Below are 21,955 nucleotides of genomic sequence, written 5' to 3' on the forward strand. Positions count from 1 at the left end.
TTCCTCTTAAGAACTAGAACCAGACAAGGATGCCCATTATTACCACTCTTATTCAACATTGCTCTGGAGGTCCAAGCCAGAGCAATTAGGCTAGAAAAACAAAGGGCATTTGAAATTGGCAAGGAAGAAGTAAAAGTATCCCTATTTGCAGATGACATGATCTTATACACAGAAAACCTCAAAGAATCCACAAGAAAACTACTGGAACTACAGAAGATTTCAGCAAAGTATCAGGATACAAGATAAGCATACAAAAATCAGTTGGATTCCTCTACGCCAACAAAAAGAACTTTGAAGAAGAAATCACCAAATCAATACCATTTAGAAGAGCCCCCCAGAAGATAAAATACTTTGGAATAAATCTAACCAGAGACGTAAAAGACCTATACAAAGAAAACTATAAGACGCTACTGCAAGAAACTAAAAGAGACCTACCTAAGTGGAAAAACATACCTTGCTCATGGATAGGAAGACTGAACATTGTGAAAATATCAATTCTACCCAAAGTGATCTACAGATGCAATGCAATCCTGATCCAAATTCCAATGACATTTTTTAACGAGATGGAGAAACAAATCACCAACTTCATACGGAAAGGGAAGAGGCCTTGGACAAGCAAAGCATTACTGAAGAAGAAGAACGAAGTGGGAGGCCTCGCACTCCCTGATTTTAGAACCTATTATACTACCACTATAGTCAAAACAACAGATGCATAGATCATTGGAACAGAATTGAGAATCCAGACATAAATTCATCCACCTAGGAGCAGCTGATATTTGACAAAGGCCCAAAATCCATTAAATGGGGGAAAAGACAGTCTTCTTTAACAAATGGTACTGGCAGAACTGGATATCCATCTGCAAAAAAATGAAACAAGATCCATACCTCACACCATGTACAAAAACTAACTCAAAATGGATCAAAGACCTAAATATAAAATTTAAACGATACAGATCATGGAAGAAAAACATAGGGACAATGCTAGGAGCCCTAATACATGGCATAAACAGAATACAAAACATTACTAACAATGCACAAACACAAGAAGAGAAACTAGATAACTGGGAGCTTCTAAAAATCAATCACTTATGCTCATCAAAAGACTTCACCAAAAGAGTTAAGAGACAACCTACAGACTGGGAAAAAAATTTTGACTACAACATATCCAATCAGGGTCTAATCTCTAAAATCTATGACACTACAAATCCTAAACAACAAAAAGACGAACAACCCAATTAAAAAATGGGCAAAGGATATGAATAGAGGCTTCACCAAAGTAGATATTCAGGCAGCTAACAGATACATGAGGAAATGCTCATGATCATTAGCCATTAGAGAAATGCAAATCAAAACTACAATAAGATACCATCTCACCCCAACAAGGCTAGTATTATTAAAAAAAAACACAAAATAATAAATGTTAGAGAGGTTGTGTAGAGACTGGAACACTTACACACTGCTGGTGGTAATGGAAAATGGTATAATCACTTTGGAAATCAATTTGGCACTTCCTTAAAAAGCTAGAAATAGAACTACCATACAATCCAGCAATTGCACTCCTTGGAATATATCCTAGAGAAATAAGAGCTATCACACGAACAGATACATGCATGCCCATGTTCACTGCAGCAGTGTTCACAATAGCAAAAAGATGGAAACAACCTAGGTGCCCACCAATGGATGAATGGATAAACAAATTATGGTATATTCACACAATGGAGTACTACACAGTGATAATGAACAATGATGAATCTGCAAAACATCTCACAACGTGGATGAATCTAGAAATTATCATGCTGAGTGAAATCAGTCAGTTGCAAAAGGGCACATATTGTATGAGACCGCTATCATAAGTACTCAAGAAAAGGTTTAAATACAGGAGAAAACATTCTTTGATGATTGCAAGGGTGGTGAGGGAGGGAAAGAGTAATTCACGGACTAGACAGCCGACAAGAATTATTTTAGGTGAAGGGAAGGACAACACACAATACAGAGGAAGTCAGCATAACTGGACTAAATCAAAAGCTAAGAAGTTTCCTGAACACAACCAAGCACTTCGATGGACAGAGTAGCAGAGACTCGAGTCTGGGGACCATGGTTTCAGGGGACATCTAGGTCAACTGGCATAACAAAGTTTATTAGGAAAATGTTCTGGATCCCACTTTGGTGAATGGTGTCTGGGGTCTTAAAAGCTTGTGAGTGTCCATCTAAGATGTATTAACTGGTCCCAATCCACCTGGAGCAAAGGAGAATGAAGATCACCGAAAATACTGGCCCGAGAGACAAAAGGGTCACATAAACCAGGGACTCCATCAGGCTGAGACCAGAAGAACTAGATGGTGCCTGGCTACTACCAATGAGCACCCTGTCTGGGAACACAACAGAGAGTCCCTGGGGGAGCAGGAGACAAGTATGGTGCAGAACTCAAGTTCACGTAAAAAGGTCAGAAATAATGGACTCACTGAGACTAGAAGAACCCTAGAAGACATGGCCCCAGGCTCTCTGTTAACCCAGAACTAAAATCATTCCTAAAGTCAATTCGTCAAAGATTAGAGTGTACTATAAAACATAAAGTAATACTTGTGAAAAGTATGCTTCTTAGTTCAAGTAGGTACATGAGACTAAATGGGCAGCTCCTGTCCGGAGGCTGGATGAGAAGGCAGAGAGGGACAGGAGCTGGTTAAATGCACAAGGGAAACCCAGGGTGGAAAGGGGGAGTGTACGGTCACATTATAGGGACTGCAACCAGGATCACATAACAATATGTGTATAAATTTTTGTATGAGAAATTAACGTGAGCTGTAAACTTCCACCTAAAGCACAATAAATAAAAAGAAATCGAATGCTCCTAGAGAAAAGGTCACCCTCTCCAGCTTCATCCCAGCACTTGCAAATAGCCCAGTATAATGGCCATTCTCACACCAATCATCCCAAAGCAAGAGTCACAAGCTCGATATATGTGTATATATCTGTAAATAAATCAATTTTTTCTTGCCTCATAGATCCAATGTTCAGTCATTAAAGCATGGCTGAAACATGCCACAATCATTTTTTCCTGATTTCAACCAGTGACTCTTCAGTAAAAGTTAATTTTAATCTTAACATAAATAGACATAATTATGAAATCATGTAATTTACACACTACATACTTCGAGAGTTTGTCTATATAGTACATATCCATCAAAGCTCTGCTATATACAGTTATCGTGAAACGGTAATCTTTCTCTTTCACCTTTCCAGTCCACTTTGGACCTCCTTAAAGTCTACCAAGAAACTCCTAAGGTGGTGTTTCTTAAACAGATTATGAGCAGCCACTAAGTAAAAAAAAAAAAAAAAAATCAAAAACAATGAGATAAGGTTGAAAGGGACACTAGGACAAGTTTGGAGTTTCTATTGCCCAAACCTAGGACAATTTGGGAATCAAAATAAAAATAAGGAGTTTTATACAATGGGTTACAATTTATTTTATAAAATAAGAATCCATGAGTCCATAAAGATGGTCAAATAAATATGTAAATAAAAGCTCTGATGTGAAAAAGACCTTGGTTCAAACCCTTAACACAGAATCTGATTAGTTATAAGCTCTGTTCCTCAATTTTCTTATCAATGAAATAATGGATAATAATTTTTCCTCTAAATTTTATTTTGTTGTTGTTGAGAATATACACAGCAAAACATACACTAATTCAACAGTTTCTACAATGTACAATTTAGTGACACTGATTACATTGCTCGAGTTGCGCAACCATTCTCACCCACCCCTTCTGAGTGTTTTCTCCCTCGTCAACAAACACTCAGTGCCCCCTGAGGTTCCTATGCAATCATTTGAGCTGGTGCTGTCAACTTGATCCTGTATAGATAGTTCTAAAAAGAGCAAAATGCGCAAGACAGACATTTTTTATTAGTTAAGCTAAATGACTGTTCAATTTCAAGGTGACTTCAGGGAATATTTTTGGTTTAAGGTTTAAGGGTTACCTCAGGGCAATAATTACAGGGGTTCATCCACCCTCCATGGCTGCAGAAAGTCTACTGTCCATGAGAATCTGAGATTCTGTTTTACAGGATCCTTTTTTGAATAAAAGTACAATATGGAAGGTTGTTTCCAAAGTTATCACTGTCTCAAGGAACATACGTTTGAGTGAACACATCTTGAAACTGAATGGTCGCACAGCTCAAGGCTGTAAACTAAAACTGGGAAAATCTGAATAAGCAAGGCAATTTTAGTAGTCTGCTTGTGATATTATAGTTTTCCAAAATGTTACCATCTGGGGAAACTGGGCAAAGCGTACAAGGGATTTCTCTGTATATTTCCTGAAACTGCATGTGCATCTACAATTATCTCAAAGAAGAAAAAAAAAGATACGGAATTGGGCACTTAATGGGTGAATTTTCTGCTATGTAAATGATAACTCAAAGCTGTTGAAAAAAATTCAGAAGAACTATATAATGAGTGCCTTGAGGGTGACCAACCACACACCAAATTTAGTGTTACTTGATAAAGAGTAACCATTTTAGATTTTAGGAAACCCAACTAATGATCAAAAACCTGTGACCTATGAATCATTTCTGACTTCACGGAATTTATTATAGGTCAAAAGAAGGTACAATCAAGGAATACCCTTAAAAAATTTAACAGTGTTTTCACTATTTACATAGGATGTACCAATGACTGGGTTAAGGTATAGAAACAAAAGGGCTGATACTTATGTGACTTATATTTAGTCTAACAAAAAAGGGAATATAAACGCAAAATATCGTAAAGAGAAATTTGTCATAATTATTCAGGAAAACAAAGTACATAATTTAGTGTGAATTAACACGGATTTGCTTCTAATAATATTGTTTTATTTCTAAATTTACAGAAATAATGAGGATTTTATTTATTTAAAATATTATAAAAATCAGAGTAAGTTTTGTCTAAATCTCCTAAATTCTTATATTTCCTTGTTTCTATTAAAATGATAACCACAATATTAATACTTTTATTATGAATTTACTCAATGACTATCTGGAAGAGCCTACTTTTTAAGAAAATATAAATGTTTAGGGTTTTTATATTAAATTTCAGTTTTATTATACTGTGATTAGAGAATGGAAGCAATATAATGACTGCTTTAGAGAAATGTACTGATGTTTTGCTGACACTGTTTATTTAGAGGATGAATTTAAAATTGGAGCTCCAGTTATGCTATACTTACTGTGTGACCTTAGGTGCTATAAACAAAGTTTCTGAGCCTCTGTTTCCTGTAAATGGGGAAAGTCACTCTTATCTGTATTACAGGGTTGCTCTGAGCTTCAACTGAGACAACATCTATGAAACCCAAAAAACCCCCTGCTGTTCAGTTGATTCCTACTCAAAGGAACCCTGTAGGACAGAGTAGAACTGCCCCATAGGGTTTCCAAGGCTGTAATCTTTATGGAAGCAGAATTCCACATTCTTCTCCTGTCGAACAGCTGGTGGGTTCGAACCACTGACCTTTCAGTTTGCAGTGAGGCCACCACTGTGCCACCGGGGCTCCTCAACGTATTTGAAAGCATCTATTAACTGGTAAGGCAATATGTAGTTCCTGGCTCAATTTCTTTTTTTACCAGTGCAAAAATCTGAGAAACAAGCTATACTTTTCTGACATGATTTTGGATGAAGTTTTCTCACTAAAAAAAAAATTAAAGTTTAGCCTAAAATTTCTTGTAACAGGGCATAAAGAAACTTCTACCTAGAAGGCAGTACCAATTAAAAGATTAATTACCAATAACTATGAACTCTTTGTCGTCGAGTCTATTCCAACTCATAGTGACCCTACGGACAGAGCAGAACTACCTTATAGGGTTTACAAGTCTGTAATCTTTACAGCAGCAGACTGCCACACCTTTTTCATGCAGAGCGGCTGGTGGACTCAAACTGCCCACCTTTTGGTTGGCGGTCGAGCACTTAACCACTCCACCAACAGGGCTTCTTCACTATAAAAAACAAAACCAAACTCATTGCCACTGAGTCGATTCTGACTCATAGCGAACCTATAGGACAGAGTGGAGCTGCCCTCTAGGATTTCCAAGGAGTGGCTGGTGCATTTGAACTGCCAACCTTTTGTTTAGCAGCTGAGCTCTTAACCACTGTGCAACAGGGCTCCTCCTTCACTACATCAGTTACTAATTTATTAAAGTTTATAAGAACAATAAGTTTTCTATACTGTTTGAGTAGATGGCTACATTTATAAAAGAGATGGTATTTTTGACTAACTGTATTTATAAAGTTCTTGTTCTCTTTTCAAAAGAGTAGAGTATTTCCACAAAAGAAATACAAACTATTTTATTAATAGCTGTTGGTATATCTGATATAAAGCCTATTTGTAAAACATCAAGTAACTCTAATCAAAATATCCCTATGCACATCAAATAAAGTAATATTAGTATACAAAAAAGGTAACTCTGCTAATGCTTTTACTAATTCATGGCACTAAGTATTCAGACAGCACATGCTGCGTAAACCACCACACACAGCAAAGAGTAGTTTATACACCACTTAGCTAGACAGTGCAGAGTGGAGGACAGGGAAAATAAAAAGGAGTCTGGGGGGTCTCCAAGAAGTCGCTGGTTTTAACACTTTTATTTGAAGCAAACCAATTCCATAAATCTCTTCCTGAGCAAACAGTGTTAAATCGTTGGTTTGGGATGACTGACATATGAGCAGTCTCATTTAAATACTCAATATACATGGTTAGTTTTCTTCCATATTTTTTATGCACCAAAATAGTGGAATTTATAAACAATAAAAGTCCTAATTCAGATAAGGTTCTAAAAGGCATACTAAAAGAGTTACTATTAATATCAAAATTCTATTAAGACTTAAAGATGAGGAAGTTCACTTTTTTGTATCTTTTTAGAAATTTTTAATTTTTTTTTCAAGTAGACAGTAACAACTAGATTGTTGGTTATTTTAAGTTTCAGAAATATTTAAATTATATCATGTTGTATTATTCAACGGCATAAGAACATGGGAGATTCTATGAGAAAATATTTTATATGAGCCATTAAGAAACAAATTGGCAGCCCGGCATTTTACTTCTCTACTTCCAAAAGGACAGACCACCAAAGTAGTTTAGAACAGACTGGGCAGAAATTAAAAAAAAGAAAAAAACCTGATCATCAATCCTACCCCTAAGACTTTAGGCAACAATTGTAGAGAAATGAAAGAAAGGTAAGTCCACAAGGAGGTCTTTCTAAGGAGAAAAGGGAAATAGCTAAGTACTTAGAGGTCACAAGGTACATTAAACACATAAAAAGAAAAAAAAATCCATTAAATCTAAAGATCTGGTTCTGCAAGAGCAGTTTTTGTTACTAAAAGGCATACCATTTGTAGTTTTTTTTTTTTAATTCAAAAAGATTTACAATATTACTTTTTTTTTTCTGAAGGTTTTTTTCTTGTTCTTTAATTTTACTCTATATAAGCCCTACCAAAATGAATCTAAAGTAAAAATAAAAATTAATATGTATCATTTAAATATAAGCAAAAAACCTGGGGATTTTAGGCTTATTTCATTTCTTCAGTTTGTTTTGTGAGAAATGTTCCATGGTCTGTTTTAACTTTTCAGTGAAATAAATTTATCATATTTATCATCAGCATTACTGTATTGTATATCAGCAGTTAATTGCACTGGTTCTTATTTAACCTCACTATTAATTACGCTACATGACTGTAATCGGCAGCAACCATGCCAACACACCCCAACCCACCTCCTTGGTGCGTATCACACTCCATGCCCACTAACCACACGGCCGTTCCTATGAGTGCTGTGGAATTTAAAAAAAAAAAAAAGCAAAAACTATAATTCTCACTGAACTGCCTACTGCCTTTATACAAATGAAGCAAGATACTAAAATAAATATTGAGGGCAACACGGAACGAGACAAAGTCAGAAATGAGAGGAGAAAACATCCAATAATGAAAAGAGACTGGAAGAAAACATGGATTTGATTAAGCTTTCTTCTTTGGCTAGTTGTGAGCAATGGGAAATTCACTTAAATTTTGAAGTCTGTTCCCTCCCCTGTAAACAAGGGGTTTGAACTTGACCTCTAAGGTTGCCTTTACCTATAAAATTCTATGACTCTAGAAAAATAAAAGGAGAGGTGATAGAGATGGATGTGTATGTATTTAGCATCTGTCCTATCCATTCCTTCTTTCCCCCATACTCATGACTTCTACAAACCACTACATGGAAGAGCAGATAGGGGTTCTCCAAGCTTGACTCTCTTGTTAAAATCTGGTTCTTTCATTCAAACACCTTATGAAATCCTATGCAATCTATTCTTGAAGAATAAACAAACTGCTGATCACAAAGCTAAGCTCCCTAAGCCTGATGCCTAAACTTGAAATCGTAAATATCTTTCCTCATCTATATATCGCTAAAGTACTTGCCCCAAATAGGATGTAAACTTACTCAAGTAAGCTAAGGATCTTTCAGTTTACTTTAGAGTGTATGTCAAGAAATTTGTCAGAAAAATAAATTAATAAGAAAAGAAACATGAACATAAAGGTACAGAACTAGATGTATTTCATTAAATTGTTTAAAATTACTAAGTAAAATAATAAAGCAACATGAGCTAGATGTATATTTCACAGACTTCAGTTTTAATGATTTCAATGCATTATCATGGGCCAGCCAATGGAATAGCTTCAGTTTCCAAATACGAATGGAGACACAGAAAAAAATAAAATAGTTGTACACTAGTAGTTTTCTAAGCAGTAGACTAGAAAACCATAAACTTGAATGACTAATTTCATAGCACTGAGAGCAAAGAACAGCTCAATCTCTTGGTAATTCATGTTTGTATACTGTGAAATGGAAAAAATAATATTTTTAACCTACACAAAAGCCCAGTGAACACATAAAATAGCCCCCACTAATCTGATCATATATAATAAATTATGATGTATGTTTTGGCTTATCTAGTAGTTATTACCATAACATATTTTGTGATTGAAAGTATTTAACTATGTTATTTTTCTTGATTATCTGTTTAAAATTTTGCAGACACTGAAGGGCCCAGAACAATATCAATAAATTGGCTGCAATTTACTATAAATGAAGTGTGTTTACCTGAAAGGGAGCCCAATATTTAAAAGCCAAATTTACATTTTGAGAACTGTTAGTGTTTAGCACCTCAGGTATCAGAGACAAACCTGAATAGTACTTTACTGTTAACGATTTACAACATCTTTCAAACGGGGAAGACATGTAAGCAATCTTACATTGGGTGACAGCCAAAATGGTGACACTCCAACAAACCCTTGAAACCACTGTACTTTTTATCTCCAGTAAGTTTACAGTTCATTGACAAAAGCTGTGCTGGAGATACACAGACAAGTAATGAGGAAAGAAGGTGCTATGTACCAACTAATAACGTTTAAAAAGGAGGCATCCAAGATACCTTTCTATTCTAAGACACTCCTCCTCCACCCCTTCTTTGATCTCACACCAACACAAAGGCTGCCGCTGACAGGCATTCTTTCAACACTTACCTCAAAATCTTTCCTAACTTCTGTCCCTCTTAAAGCTATCTTGGCTCATATTAACTTAGACTCAATTTCAACCATATAAAATGGCAGTCGGTAAGGAGCATATATTTTCCAGCTGTCATATACCCTCCAGTGTGTGATTCCTCTATCATATATCATTCCTCAAGCAAAGATTCCCAAAGAAAATAAGGAGTAAGACCCTCTTCAAATAATTAATAATAATCAAAAAGGCAAAACATGTTTTTTTCAAGAGAGGTAATGCTTGTACAAATCTATTTCTTAAAAGTCTCACATTTCTCCTTGTCTGATTGCATTTCTCTTGAACATTTTTGTTAAATTATTCCTACCTACTACCTCCTAATTTTTTTTTTTATTACCTCCTAAAAGTCATCAGCCGGGGTACCTGGTAGGCAGCCTCTAAGATAGTCCCAATGATCTCTGCCTTCTGGGACTCATGCCCTTGTGTCAGATTTTACCCTTCTGTTTGCGTTGGACTTACTGACTCACTTGAAACACATACAGCATGGCAGTAGTGATGGGATGTCACTTCTGAGAACAGGTTATACAAGACTGTGGGATCCGTTTTAGGTGCTCTCTCTTAGATCACTCTCCCTAGGGAAACCCTATTGCCACATTGTAAGGCAACCCTATAGAGAGGCCCATGTGATGAGGGACCTATGCCCTCACAAAAACTGAAATAATAAATGTTTGTTACTTTAAGCTGCTAAATTTGGGGGTACTTCGTTACTCAGCAGTAGATAACTAACATAGTACCTTATCAGACAAACTGTCAGGTTAACTGGATAAAAACGGTAATCTTCCTATTCAACCTTGAAAACATAATAAAATTTATTCCTTATCTTGAGACCTGCTCTATCTTGTAAGTCATTTTCTTAGGAAAAACGAAGACAAAATCCCTCCTATCTCAGAAATATGGTTATCAAACTCCAAAGATGAAAAGAAGGGGAAGGAAGGCTAAAATGAAAAGTCATGATATAATGATTTGGGAAGAAACACTTAGGATCCTTAAAATAAAAATTTCACTTTTAAAACAAGTAGACGCAATTGTTAAATTGCTACATAAAAAAAAAAAAACATACAGAACCTAAAATATAAACACAATCTTACATAACTGAGGATCACGATTCATTTACGCTGTTTTACCTAATGAGTAATGTTTACTGAGTACCCACTATGAAAGGGCGATTAGATTCCAGTCGCAGAGAAACAAATAAGAAAAAATTAATAATAGTTTCCCAGATTTTAACCAAAAAATTTGACGGATGAAGCAACTGCAATCCACCGTAACCCTAACTTTTTAAATATTTTTTAGACCTTAACTTTTTGTGTTTACATTAATATATAATGGAAAGTAAGGAACCAAAACATATGCATAGGCATCAAAATAAAACTCTAATTTCCTGAAAAGCAACAATCGGCCCAGAAGAAAGTAACTCTTGTCATATCTCGGCTTTATTTAAGAATGATGTTGGGTCACACTACCTGGGGACCCACGCTGACCTATACCCCAATGGCCTAGAAACACGGACCACACCCCGCTCCCGCCTCCTGACTCCGATTCCTTACTTTAACAAGCTATCACAGCTGTCACTCAACATGCTTTGCGTTGTCATTGGTCCCAAACTCTTGTTGGTCGGCAAGTTTCTGCCAACTGACAAGTACCGGCTGTCTATTTCCGAGAAGAAAAGTGGAGGTTGTGAGGGAAAAAGAGACAAGACCTTTGTACCTGAGCGACCTGCGATCTCCACCGCCGCCGCGACGAATCGGCCTCTGGGCGGGGGCTGTTAGCCAAAAGGAAAATGCCTCAGCCGGGAACTGGCACCCAGGCCATGGAGAAGCCGGTTCAAACTTAACTTGCTCGCGTCGGTGGAGGTGACGGTGCCAAGAGTACCAGCAGCAGCGCCAGGCTCCTCTGAACTCAGCCTACTTCAACCTGCAGCGGCCAGAGGCGCAGACGGCCCGAGTTTTGACGTTTCCTATTGTTGCCGGAAGTGACGTTGCAGGTTCTGGTCCTTAAAGAAAAAGTATTTTTATCCCCGTTGTTTACGATTCGCTATAGATTCCTTGCTTTTCACTTCGCAGCTCGAGACGCTCTGACCATCTAAACTATGAAAATTTCTTACTTGCAATTTGGGATCGGACTGCTCACTGAGAAGGCTCTCAGCAGAGTCAGTCTTCTCAGGGTCTAGATGAACGAGGTGTGGAATCTGCAGGGAGGAATCCCGGAGCGCTGACGAGCCGGCAGCTTTGAAGCTCTTGCCGCGGAGAGTGGCGCGCTTCAACCCGCGGTTCCAAATACAAACGGTCGGCGCGAGAAGCAGCCGAAGCGCAGGTGCCGGAGCGCAGGTGCCCGGTCTCAGGTGCCGGGTCTCAGGAAGTCGTTGCGGGAAGCTGGGCGTCGGTGTCTCTCTGGTTCCATACGCTCCCGCCCCCTTCCCTTGTCCTGCTGGTCCAGGGGCCTTCGAAGCCCCCTTCCCCGCCCAGCGGCCGCTAGGAACACCCGGGGGAGGCGGAGAGGCTGCGCCCTAGGTTGGACAGAGGTCGCCTCTTTCCGCTACCCTTACCCAGGCCCTGGAGGGTGGCTGAGGACCAGGTCTGCCTTTTCATCCTTTTAAATCAGGTGAAGGGAGGGAAGCCCTAGGTAATGCCCCAACTGGTATATCTCTTGATAGCAGAGAAGTAGGAAGAGTGGTGCCAGCGAATCCTTTCAGACTAGGTTGCGATTTAGGGTTGGGAAGTTATAGCCGGATTGATTGCTTCTATGGGGTCATCTGAGCTGAGGAGCGATTCGACTCTTCGGAAATACTGCCCAGAAGGAAGAGATGAGAGTAGTCTTTTTTTTTTTTTTTTCTTTGCTTGCACTTCACTAGAGGACGACAGGTTTTTCCTTCATTCTGAAGAATCTAGGCGCCCTGGTGGCGCAGTGGTTAAGGCTCTTTTGCTATCCGAAAGGTTAGCGATTCAAACCCACCAGCTGCGCTAAGAGAGGAAGATGTGGTAGTCTGCTTCCGTAAAGATTTACAGCCTTGGAAACCCCATGAGGCAGTTTTATTCTGTCTTATAGGGTCGCTATTAGTCGGAATTGACTCGTAGGCAATGGGTTTTTTAATTAAAAATCCATCTTGAGATTTTTATTATCCTTTTTTTATCCTGGAATTATGTCAATAGTAGACTTTTTCTTAAATTATCCACAAAATGTTTAACAGTTTTGTATGTGAAAACAGCAGTCCCACAGAGCTCTATACTTGTTCCTTACTCCCTTTGTTTCTTTTCAGTTTTTTCAGCCTTTCTCAGACTTGTCTTCCTATTCCTTAGAGCAGTATTTCCCGAATATCTTTTGCGAAAATCTTCATAAACTACAATTTCTCTCATCTTTACTCCTTTCTTAATTTCTTGTGCACGGTTTTTAGGGATTCTTGAGTGTCATGGGCTATGTCATAAACCCTTAGTCATAGACTATAATAGCTTCAGGGCAGTTGGCTTCACTCTGAAAAAATCACTTTGAATCCAATGGCATTCCATGGGGAGCATCATTTAATCACCTCTAAAGAGCAGATTAAAAAATCTTAACGTGCAGTGGTATCCATTTTCACCACCTCTCCCTAATAAATTAAGTTGGGCAGATCTGACTTGTAGGCAGAACCCTTGGGAGGAAGTTAGAAAGCAATATGGTGAGACCTTGTTGTTGGTTTAATCTGTAATATAAGCTGAGTAATATCTTCTTTCTGCTTGTAATTTTATTGCTAAGTGTTATAAAGTGGAAATGTCATTTTAAAAGTAAGTTATTTTTCGTCTTCTCTGAAAGTACTGTGTTAAGATGTGCATAAGCAGAAGATTGGCTTTTTGAATATTTTAATTTTTAAAAAAATTTTATAAGAGACTTACTCAAGCCTTTCATGATAACGTAGGCCAGTAGCTGTAATTTTTTCCCCTTATATTTGGGGGATTTTTTTTTCTCTATAGTACACATTTTTGATTGCTTTATTTTTTCTATCCTGTTTTATCACTTATCTCCTTCACCTACAGATCCAAGCTGTACTTGTATCTCACTCTTCTTCAAAATATTTATTCTGCTGTTAATGAAGAGGATGTGTTCCAGGGACATACTTTATTGTCAGAAATTCCATTACCAGAGGTAGACACAACATAAGTGATTGTAATGTGTTCCAGGAAATCAGAAAAAGGAAAAATGGAAAGATACTATGAAGTATTAAACAAAATTACATATACTGGAAAGATGGAATACACATCTGGAAAATTAAAGGAAGTCTTTGGGGGAGAGATACAGTTTGTATAAAGTTTTAGAATGCCATAGGGGAAGAAAACACCTTTAGAAAATTGTGTTAAGATAGATGGATCTGGAAACTAGAAAAAGCTGGCCAATGACAACAGCCAAGAAGGTTTCTTGTAGCTAAGGCCAGATTAGCTAATTCTTTGTCTTTCCCAGGAAAGTAAAGACCAGTTTTGGGAAGTCATCTCTGTTATCCTTTGTGTACATCTGTCCCCAGTCATCCTAGAAGATGTTAAATATAGTTTACCTTCTTTGCCAGTGTTTTGTATAATGTGATTTCTGGATCATTTCTCTTTATTTGGTTATCTCCCATTTGACTGTACCTGCAATTCCTATGCCTAAAGTTATGAAATTAAACTGATAAAATGTAAAGTTGAGATAACTGATTGTAAAATAGTGACCAAAACTTATGCACAAATATATAAAAGTATACTCAATAACTTATTTTTTACTGCATTGATAAAGCAGAGGAGGCTAGCAACAGGAAGTTACTGTGTCCCTAAATAGAGGGAACAGTCACTCTTCCCTGGGGAAAACAATACGGAAACAGGACACTAGACACTTAAAATAGAAAGCTTACTAAATTTAGGCTTTTGCAAATTACTAGCGTTATTATCTATTAGTTATGAGTAGACACAGAGAAGGTGTGTCAGGAAATGATTTGTGTTCTGGGCAACTACTTGAATGCTGTTTTGGGAGAAAACATCATACTAACTTTACTTAACCTGATTTCTGAATTTTTCTCTTTTGTTTTTAATATCAATGACTTCATTTTAAAGGAGCTTCATTTCCAGAGGATTCAATAATCAAGGTATTGTTATATATTATTTTCCTTCTATGGCATGTCCATGTACAGTTAAAATAGATATTTTTGAGTGTGTCATTGAGCCTCGCCTTACTGGTTTGAGTTGACTAGACTTGTAGTTCAGAAACTTTTCATCGTCTCTTCCAGCAAAGGTTCTTTTTATTATTTTAAATTGTAAAAATATAGATAACACAACATTTGTCGATTTAACATTTTTCGAGTGTACAATTCAGTGAGACCAATTACGTCAATTATATGTACAAACATCACCAATATCCATTGTCAAGTTTCCCGTCACCATAAACAGAAACTCAGCGCTTCCTAAACAATGATTTGATCTTTTCTCACGCTCTCCTTCCACTGGCAACTACGATTAAACTCTGATCTCTATACCTTTGCGTACTCTAGGTTTTTCATATTAGTGAGATCATACAATATTTGTCCTTTTGTGATTGACATATTCCACTGAGCGGAATGTTTTTAAGGTTCATTCCTGTTGTGGCATGTATCAGGACTTCGTTTCTCTTGATGGCAGGGTAGTATTGTATGTATATACTACATTTTGTTTATCCATTCATTTGTTGATGAACATTTGGATTATTTCCACCCTTTGGCTATTGTGCGTAGTGCTGCAGTGAACATTGGTGTACATGTGTCTGTTTGCGTGGCAGCTTTCAAGCCCCTTGGGTATATGTGCATGAGAGTGGAATTGCCAGCTCATGTGGCTGCTCTGTGTTTCACTTTTTGAGAAAGCACCAAACTTTTCTGCAGCAGCTGTACCATTTTGCATTCCCACTGACAGTGGATGAGGGTTACAATTTTTCCACATCCTTGCCAACATTTGTTATTTTCCTTTTTTTTAAGTCTTAGCATTACTAAAGGGAGGAGAAGTGGTATCTCACTGTGGTTGTGATTTGCATCTCCCTGATGGCTAATGGGGGCCCTGGTGGTGCAGTGTTTAAGCGTTTGGCTGCTAACAAAAGGTCAGCAGTTTGAATCCACCAGCTGCTCCTCGGAAACCTTATGGGGCAGCTCTCACTATGATTTGGAATTGACAGCAGTGGGTTTGGGTTTTTTTTTTTTTGGAATGGTTAACAACTATGACTATCTTTTCATGTGCTTATTGGCCATTTGTATATCCTCTTTGGTGAAACGTCTGTTCAGGTCCTTCGCCTATTTTTTGAGTGGGCTGTTTGTCGTTTTGCAAAGTTTTACTTCTTTATATATTCTGGATATCCGTCTCTTATTTGATATATGGTTCCCCCCAAATTTTCTCCCAGCAAAGTTTCTTAATGACTGATTGATTTCACATCTCTTTTGAGAATAACTTCTTTGAGAGTCCATTGAAAGTCCAGTCCTATTGCTGTTAGTTACCATTGAGTCAATTCTGACTCATGGTGACATCATGTGTTCACAGCGTAATTGCTCCCTAGGGTTGTCAAGACTGACCTTTTGGGAGCAACTCTCCAGGACTGTCTCCCAAGGCACCTCTGGGTGGGTTCGAACTGCCAGCCTTTCAGTTCGTAGTCAAGCCCTTAACCATCTGCATCACCCGAAGACTCCATATAAAAGCCCTACTCCATACAGTAAAGTGAGTCATTTAAATATAACTACATGGCATAATTTATCTGGGGGTTTAAAAAGGCTGTTTTATTTAAAAATCCCAAATATTGTACATGTGTTTTGGTGTACATGTATATGTATTTTTGCTGTGCATTGTCTTGGTTATCTATTGTTGCTGTAGCAGAAATACCATAAGTGGGTAGCTTTAACAAACAGAAGTTTATTTTCTCATAGTTTAGGAGGCTAGAAGTCCAAATTCAGGGCACCATCTCTAAGGGAAAGCTTTTTTTCTCTCTCTGCTGGGAAGGAAAGTCCTGATCTCTTTTCAACTTCTATTCCCTGGCTCCTTGGTGATCTTCATGTGGCATGGCATCTATCTTCACCCATCTCTGCTTCCTTACCTGTTTAATCTGCTCTTTTATATCTCAAAAGACATTGACTTATTCTCTACACTAATGCTATCTCATTAGTATAACAAAGAAAACCCATTCCCAACTGAGATTTTAACCACAGGTTTAGGGGTTAAGATTTATAACACATTTGAGGGGACTTAATTCGGTCTATAACGTGTATTTATAGGCATTGTGTTCTTTTTTACAGGCTTTATGTATATCACGTTTAGTAAATATTGCCAGTTTTCTAAAGTAATCGTACCAGTTTACCCTTTCACAGCTTTGTGTGAGAGTTTCAGATGCTCTGCAGCCTTGCATTTTGAATTTACTTTGTAATTTCCTAATGACTAATAAAATGAGTATCTTTTTAAATGTTTACTCTTTTGTAAAGTTCCCATTCAAGTCTCTTGCCCATTTTTCTATTGAGTTGTCTTTCTTTTTCTTATTGCTTAGTAAAATGTTGTTTACATATTCTAGTTCTGAGTCCTTTATTGATTGTGTATGTTGCCAACATCATCTTTCATTCAATGGCTTATCTTTTCACTCTCTTGTTTTACCATTCACACTAAGGTCTTCAGTAAGTATGGAATTAATTTTGTGACTGGTGTGATGTAGGGGGTCAAGTGTCATCCCATAAACGAGGTTTTTTCAGGTTGATATGTTTTCCGAAGTGATACATTTCTGTTCAAGATGAAGTTTTGGGGAGAGCTTTAAAATATGAGACACATTGTAATAACATGAATATAAAGAAAAAAACTTGGGAGAAAAAATTTTACCTTATATTCAGGCATATATAGTAGATACAAGGCAGTACTAGACCAATACCAAAAAAAAACCAAACCAAACCCAATGCCATTGAGTCGATTCTGACTCATAGCGACCCTATAGGACAGAGTAGAACTGCCCCACAGAGTTTCCAAGGAGCACCTGGTGGATTCGAACTGCTGATCTTTTGGTTAGCAGCCCTAGCACTTAAGCTCTACACCACCAGGGTTTCCACAAGACCAAAGTGGAAGATAAATTAGGTAAAAATAGTATAACTATGATAAGTGTCAGCAGAGATATAAACAGAATAGAGAAACTTGGAAAAATAAACACTTAAAATCAGTGTTATGGATTTTTATTTTTAGGTAAAATACTAAGTTTTTTCAAGAGCTGGAGGTGAATCTAGCGTTAAATAATGGCAACAGGTGACTTAAAAAGAAGCTTACGGAACCTGGAACAAGTACTTCGCTCACTAAATTATCCTAAGGAGGTGGATTGTATAGGGTAAGGTATACTTTCAAACTTATTTGTGTTCTTTTTGGTAATGATTTGAGATGATATTGGACATGGGGGGCAATATCTGCAAAGATACCAATTTATCAGCATGCTGTTTAAATTTATCTTGAAATGATGAAAGCATTTATTTAGTAAGCAGGGAATTATAGGACTTTGTTTTTAGGTACATAGGAATTAATGAAAAATTAAACCCAAGAGATTTAAAACACCTTTCAGAGGCACAGCCCAGTGGGTGTGGTTGCTGTACAACTTTTAAACTCATAGAAGTATAGTGGATTTCATTAGTTATGTATTCTACCCCCCTCTCACGTTCAGTTAGATGATAGAGCAGAATTTGCAGTCATTTCTTGCCAGCCTAATTCTTTGTTTATTCCTTTTTATGGAAAACAGGTTTTATACAAGACTGTTTTCTTTTGGATAGAAAAAATTACTGTCAATAGATTTCTTATGGCAACCTATACCATGCTTGAAGATTATTATTATCACTAAGCTATCCCATTTAACAGGTCCCACTTTTTAAAATATATTTTTTGTATTTCTGGCGAAAGTATACACAGCAAAACAGGTTCCCATTCAATTTCTACGCATACAGTTCAGTGACATTGGTTACATCCTTCACGTTGTATCAGCCCTCTCATTGTTTCCATTCTGATTGTTCCATTCCCATTAGCTTAGTCTTACTATCTCCCGGCCTTCTCATCTATGCTTTAGGGTAGTGGTTGTCCATTTGGTCTCATCTAGATAATTTTTTAATAGAGTGCAGCACTTAAGGGAGATATCCTTTACTTTTTGAGCTAACCTGCTATTTAGTTAAAAGGTGACTTCAGGAGATAGTTTTGGTTCAAAGTTTAAAGAGTATCTCAGGGCAATGGTCTCAGGGATTCTTCCAGTCTTGGTGAGTCTGGTAAGTCCGGATTCTTTGCGCATTTGAAGTTCCTTTTTTTTTTTTTCATTTCTGCCAGGATCCATCTGTTGTAACCCTAATGAGAACATTCTGTAGTGGTAACTGGGTACCATCTAGTTCTGTTCTCAAGGTAGAGGAGGTTCATGGAGACAGTTAGTCCTGTATTCCAGTTCCTTCTCTGATTCTTAGATTTTCTTCATTCTTTCTTGCTCGAGACCAATAGTTGTATCTTAGATGGCCGTTTGCAAGCTTTTAAGACTGTAGATGCTACTTACCAAACTAGGATATAGGACATGTACCTTATGAACTGTGTTATGCCAATTGACTGAGTTGACCCATGAGACTATGACCCTAAGTCTTCAAGAAAACTAATCCTGTGAGGTGACTGGTTATGTCTAAAAAGTGTCAGCTTCTGTAGCTCCTATTTGATTTTTGATATGTATCTATCTATATAGGTTGCTGTTGCAAAACTATGTATAACACTATGTCACCAGGGTTTCCATGTATAACATAGCATTTACCAATTCATCTTTTTTCTTACCGACAACTTAATGATACCAGTTATACTGTGCAAACTTCACTCACATTCAGTGCTACCTTTCCCTATACCATAAACAAAAAGTGACTGCTCTCTGGAAATGGTTCCCCATCCTCCCCACTTCTGCTAACCGCCAATGGACATCAGTCTCTGTATATCCACCTATCCTTGTCATTTCATAAAAGTGAGATCATTCAGTGTTCGTCCTTATTTCACGCAGTGTAATGTCCTCCAGGTTCCTACACATTTCAAGACTATCCGGGTACTCATTTTTCTTTATGGCTGCATGGTATTCCATCATATGTATGTACCACATTTTATTTATCTGTTCATCCATTGATGGTCACTTAGGTTGTTTCCGTCTTTTTGCTATTGTGAATCATGCTGCAGTGAACATAGGTGTACACAGTCTGTATCTCTTCTGTTAGATCTCTACGGTATATATCTAGGAGTGGAATTGCTGCAGCCCTCACATTTTTTAAAGGTTTTTAAACCCTTTAGTTTTCTTTTTCCAAATATGAATTACTCGCTTTTGTAGAAAGCAATACATTTCTTCTGTATTCATGTCCATCCAAAATCCTACATACTCTTGTCATTCTCTATCCCTTAATCCTCCCGTTTTCTTCCTAGCAATCTTATCCTTACCTGATATGATCGACTGATCGTTTGAATATTTTTTCATCCTAGAATGTAAGCTGATGTCTGGGACTTTGTTTTTTTCACTGCAGTATCTTCGTATCGAGAATTGTGCCTGGTGCATACTAAGAGTTAATTAGACGTTTATTGAATAAATGAGTGTCAAGGGACAGGTCAGGCATATGTTCAAGTTCTGTAGTAAAACTTGATTAAACCAACTACTGAGTAAAATCCTTAATAATGAGCTTTGTATTGTACATTAGGGAAAGCTAACCCCCCCCTTTTTTTTTTTTTTACCCCGTTGAGAAAATGGAAAATTTAAGAGAATGAAACAATAATGAGGAACGTAAGGAAAACATGTAGCAGGAAATATGAAACAAATCCCACAGTATGTACCAATCATAATTTAGAGTTCCTCAAAACACATGACAATCTGAACTATACAGAATTTGCAGAGACTTAGCCAGTTTGAGTAGTTGAATTTTCTGCTTATCACTTTAAGTTTCAACATTTTTATAAAAGATATTTTATTAAAGATAATTTAAAATATAGTGATTATTCTTGTGTCTTCTGAGTAGAACATGTGAACATTAAATTTTCTTATTGACCAAGTGCATCATTAAGAATGATAACTTTTAGATTATTCTGTAACATAGTACACCCACTCCTTATCCACACGGTGAGGTTGCGAAGACCAGGTTGTGGTGGAAAATCAATTACGCAAAAATGGAGGATTTTTTTTTTTTTCTGTTTTCAGACCATCCGTTTGTCTGATTTTTTTTATTTAGAAAAGATGGTCATAGAAATAATAACAGCTAAGATTTACTGATGTGCTCCTTACTTTGATGAGTTCAGTTATAGAGTATTCCTCCACAGAGAGGGAAGTTTGGAGGAGAGAAAGCTGGATAAAGCTGGGCTGTGTAACTGGACAGCCTATGGCTTGACCACTTTACCTTCCTCCTGTGCTGGGTCACAGCTTCCCTCATGGAGCAGCCTCTAGAACTTCACTCCCATCCCTGCAAGCCCCGTGTTCGTGATCCTGGAGCCTGTTCTGCAGTCTGTCTTGGCGAGCCACTGAGGCTTGGGGCTTCCTGCAGGGGTGCTGAGAGCCAGGCCGAGCACTGGGCCCCATCACGGTAGAGGTGTCAGGCACAGTTCGACTCACTTTGGGATGTCATTAAACTTCCACACATTTCTTCCGGACATCCTTTCCGATGCCTGTTTCTTTACTCCCTTCCCGCCAACAGCGATTTTGAGCTGCAGGGCCTTGGGCTGCACAGGAGCTGAGAACCCAGAACAGGTGCCAGCTGGCTCACAGCCGCCTCTGTGTCTACCCAGAGGCTGTGGCCACGGAGGAGGCTGGCCCGCAAGGCAGCTGGACTCAGTGCCCCACCGGCAGGAGGGAACAGAAGGCATAGGCAGTGCAGCCCAGCTTCCCAGAGGCTACCTGGAGACCCTCATCGAGGAAGGGGGTGTTCCGCACCCTTTGTCAATATGCCCACCGCCTCATTAAAGCGCAAAATAGTCGGATAGTAGGTTTTTTTACTACTGTCATAAATACTAAATGTCGGGTGAGGAGATAGTAAGTGAGGAGTAGGTGTAATTTCTTCAGAGTCTGTTGAGGTGTAGGTAAGGCTTCTTTCACAGAGAGGCTTGAATTGCTACCCACACACATACACACAGCATATTTTGATTGTTTTATCACTTTTTTTTTCTTTTTTCTTGCCATCTTTTTTCTTTTGCTGTCCACATGCCAGTTTATAATACCAGTTTTTCTTAGTGTTTTTAATCTGGCAAGTCTTTAGAAGCCAGATAACCATGCTTTTTGAGGTGATTTAACAAAAGAGATGTTAAAAGTAGCCTGGCTGTCTTCTATTTGTAATGTGCATAAAATGGACTATTTTGCCTCTCAACGGCATTTTTTTTATTTCCTGTTTTTGGTTTATATCCAGATAACAAGGTTGCCAGAGCTGTTTTCTCATTGGGTGAAATATTACTGCACTCACAGAA

The 21,955-nt window shown here is 37.8% G+C and overlaps 2 protein-coding genes across 13 annotated transcripts in view; one reads left to right on the forward strand and one right to left on the reverse strand.

The window, feature by feature from the left end:
* The window catches only part of FBXO8 (F-box protein 8), a 57,019-nt gene extending 45,668 nt beyond the window's left edge, over positions 1–11,351 (reverse strand). Inside the window, exon 1 of the mRNA XM_049863994.1 lies at positions 11,262–11,351. The gene's annotated coding sequence lies outside the window, so the exon portion shown is untranslated. The remainder of the gene's footprint in view (positions 1–11,261) is intronic.
* Positions 11,352–11,482: 131 nt separating this feature from the next.
* The window catches only part of CEP44 (centrosomal protein 44), a 33,008-nt gene continuing 22,535 nt past the window's right edge, over positions 11,483–21,955 (forward strand). For 2 of the 12 annotated variants that reach the window (XM_049863992.1, XM_049863991.1), the window contains exons 1-4: positions 11,511–12,128; positions 14,606–14,637; positions 16,065–16,222; positions 17,717–17,855. In XM_049863992.1, the coding sequence (XP_049719949.1) occupies positions 17,767–17,855 (89 nt within the window). In that variant the 5' untranslated portion in view covers positions 11,511–12,128; positions 14,606–14,637; positions 16,065–16,222; positions 17,717–17,766. Of the gene's footprint in view, positions 12,156–13,561; positions 13,671–14,605; positions 14,638–16,064; positions 16,223–17,716; positions 17,856–21,955 lie in introns of those variants that run through there. The other 10 variants (XM_049863982.1, XM_049863980.1, XM_049863989.1 and 7 more) reach the window with 10 other exon arrangements.

This window comes from Elephas maximus, chromosome 21 (assembly GCF_024166365.1).
Source record: "Elephas maximus indicus isolate mEleMax1 chromosome 21, mEleMax1 primary haplotype, whole genome shotgun sequence".
In the NCBI taxonomy this organism is placed as follows: domain Eukaryota; kingdom Metazoa; phylum Chordata; class Mammalia; order Proboscidea; family Elephantidae; genus Elephas; species Elephas maximus.